Source organism: Octodon degus, unplaced genomic scaffold (genome assembly GCF_000260255.1).
Source record: "Octodon degus isolate 3935 unplaced genomic scaffold, OctDeg1.0 scaffold00045, whole genome shotgun sequence".
Lineage (NCBI taxonomy): Eukaryota > Metazoa > Chordata > Mammalia > Rodentia > Octodontidae > Octodon > Octodon degus.
In genome coordinates this window covers 575,984-579,189 of record NW_004524621.1, presented here as the reverse complement: position 1 = coordinate 579,189, position 3,206 = coordinate 575,984, and the positions used below count along the sequence as shown (strand labels likewise).

At 46.2% G+C, this 3,206-nt stretch overlaps 1 protein-coding gene across 1 annotated transcript in view; it reads left to right on the top strand.

Annotated features, from left to right (window-relative positions):
• Nucleotides 1-2,210, top strand: part of Kcnj6 (potassium voltage-gated channel subfamily J member 6) — a 235,601-nt gene extending 233,391 nt beyond the window's left edge. The window contains exon 3 of the mRNA XM_004631761.3: nucleotides 1,303-2,210. Coding sequence (XP_004631818.1) covers nucleotides 1,303-1,628 — 326 coding nt within the window. The 3' untranslated portion in view covers nucleotides 1,629-2,210. The remainder of the gene's footprint in view (nucleotides 1-1,302) is intronic.
• Nucleotides 2,211-3,206: the final 996 nt, after the last annotated feature.

Genomic DNA, 3,206 nt, shown 5'->3' with positions numbered 1-3,206 from the left:
TTTTTTGTGGCCAGCTCAGCCCACCATGGGGGCAGGGCTAACATGGTATGCAGTGCTGGGGACTGAACTGCGGTCCCTATGCACTTGCCTAAGCTTGCCTAAGCAGATGCTTTAGACCACTGAGCTATCTCACTGGCCCCTCTTAATTATATTTTATAACTTTGTTGATGAGTATATTAACATTTTTCTTCCACCAGAAAGTTCATTTTAACACAGACTTTAAGACACTAAAACACGTTCATGGGCCCTTTGTGAGGGAATGCCTTATAAGCCCCAGACACTGTGCCTACTTTTCTAAAGGAGAAGTTGGTCCTGAATGAGTGAGTGGATGTTTATTTCCTTGTGGTTTCACCATAGAGATCTTTGACTTGAGGGAAAAAACTACACAAGAGGCTCTCCCATATCTTAGAGTGAGTCTATTGTGTAGCTCTCATTTCTAAGAAGGCAGGTAAAGTTTCCTTCCTTCTGTTTCTTCATATTTGAAAGTCCTGATCCTGGGCTATCCTGATCATGTACTATTTTGTGCAGACTAGAAAAAGACTTCTCATTTTTTTTTTTTTTTTTTTTTATTTTTTTTAGGGAAGTGTCTACAGGGTGTTCAGGGTCTCGCTGCTAGATTGGTCTCATAGTGATTCACCTGTTTACGGCCTCCCAAGAGCTGGGATTACAGGCATGCGCTACCACACTCAGTCTCAACTGCCGTCTCAGTGCACCCTGGAGGCAGGGTCGGCATGGCAGGCCCGGGTATTGAACCCCCGGCTCCTGTGTCGGCTTACAGGCACTTTAATCCTCTGAGCTATTTGGCTGGCCCTAAGACTTCTTATCTTCATGAAGAAGAAAAAGGTCATTAGGGGTTGGAATTATCCCTGGATGTCATAGCAGGGCTGGGAGGCGACACTAACCCCTGACCTCCAGTTTGGGCAACCCAAGGGTGGTCCCAGCAGCCAGGCTTCATTCTAAGTCTGTGACCAAAGAACTCAAGCCTGTTAGGACTTAGGCAATGTGTCTAAAGGAGGTGGGAGGCCACAAAGCACAGCTGTACACGTGTGTCCCCATGTGCCGTGCACACTTTCTTTCCTCGGCAAGAGCTTGGGGATGCGGGCCAGTGTGGCCCTCCTACTGCTCCTGGATTCCACCAGGAGCCCAAGGATCTCCAGGCAAGTGAGCATGGGGGCATATGAGAGACACCCTCCCTGGAACCCCATGTGCAGGCCACAGTCTGCAGCTGCATGTGCAACCCCTCCCACGTCCCCTCAGGACTGGAAGGTCCACCCTCACACTTACCGACTCTCCTCTCTGCAGGGATGACGTGCCAGGCTCGGAGTTCCTACATTACCAGTGAGATCCTCTGGGGGTACCGCTTCACCCCAGTCCTGACGCTGGAGGATGGCTTCTATGAGGTCGACTACAACAGCTTCCACGAGACCTATGAGACCAGCACCCCGTCCCTTAGTGCCAAAGAGCTGGCCGAGCTGGCTAGCCGGGCGGAGCTGCCCCTCAGCTGGTCTGTGTCCAGCAAGCTCAACCAGCATGCAGAACTGGAGACGGAGGAGGAAGAGAAGAACCCCGAGGAACAAACAGAAAGGAACGGTGATGTGGCAAACCTGGAGAATGAATCCAAAGTGTAGAGCCCTGGCTGGGCGTGCTCTTCTAGCAGCCTCCGCCCCCAACACAGCCTCTCCTCTTCTCATTCTTTTTTGTTTGTCTCTCATACTTTGTGTTTTATTTCCTTATATTTGATTTTTACATTGTCAGAAAACAAATCTTCAAGGTGTAAAATATCTACCTGCCCCCTCTCAGTTGTGCAGATTGACAAGGTAGATGTGGATTGGGTCAAAAATGCCATGTGCCCTCTTTTGTGGCTCAAGCCTGGTCTCCTCCCAAAATACCAACTTTCACTTCTAGGGATAGCAACTACTCTTACCTGCATGTGTTGTATGATATGACACCACCCAAAAGAGGGCACCAAAGCTTTTACCAGTGGTGTGATACGTAAGGTCTCTGGTGCCTATTTATCACAAAGTAAGCAGCAATGTGACCTCAGTGTTTTAGATCCCAACACATTTTGTCAACCCCAGAATGAGGTACTCCCTGCACAGTGCAGCAGGCTAAGACCCAGGTGAGCCCAAGACAAACCACTGTACATAGATATGCCTTATGTGATTATTTTCTTTTGGCAATTAGAAATAAAACCCAGCATGTACAAAAGTACTGTAGAACAGAACTTCTAAATAGTGTATATATGTATCATTAATGTAATTTTAGATACATAACTTTAGAAATAAGAAGAAAAAAAAAGATTCCCAGCATACAGTAGGCATTTCTGTTTTGAAGTCTGCATTTTCCACGTTATTTAGGGCATGGCCTTGGTTCTGGGTCTCTGCCCGGCAGTCTTTAGGGTACTTCTCTGTCCCTTGCTGATCCTTTTGTTAAATCTAATAAGCCATAGATCTGGTGGCAGTTGAGAGGTCTAGCAGATGGCAAGACACACCACCAACATGCTGACATACTGTGACATGTTTACAAAATAGGCATCGGTGTTTAAGATAAAAAGGGCCTCACTGACTTGCCTGGGGATAATGCCGTGACACTCTCTGGGATGTCACCAGAGTCAGGCTGATGCTCTTCACATGAGCTTGTGCCCTTCGGAATACAAGTGTTTTGGAGAGTTTTGTACAAAACCATTCATTCTCCAGCTGTTCCACCCTGTAATTATGAGAAACTGCAGACTGTTAAAAAGAGATACAGTAAGTTAGCAGAAGATGATCTGGATCTAGAGCCATGAACTTAAGGAAGGCATGTCGCAGGTGATAAATTGTACTCCTTGACCTCTCAAATGCTTTGACTCCACCTGGCACTCTGAAGATGAGATCTTGCCTGGGGACCTACTCATCAGCATTTCTTGGATTAGGATTTGTTTTCTTCTTCTTTATTTTTAATTTTAAATCACCAGAGTTCAGTGTTCAAAGAGTAGATCAATGATCTTGGTGACTGTCTAAGCATCTCTCTAAAATACATCACTATTTAAAAATCAAATCCAAAGTGTCTCTTGATCAAAACAAAAAGTGGTAGCCTTAATTCATTCTGATGTATGAAGGAAGACAGCAGGATGGAAGGAAAGAAAGAAGGAGGGAAGGAGGGAAGGAAGGAAGGAAGGAAGGAAGGAAGGAAGGAAGGAAGGAAGGAAGGAAGGAAGGAAAGAAGGA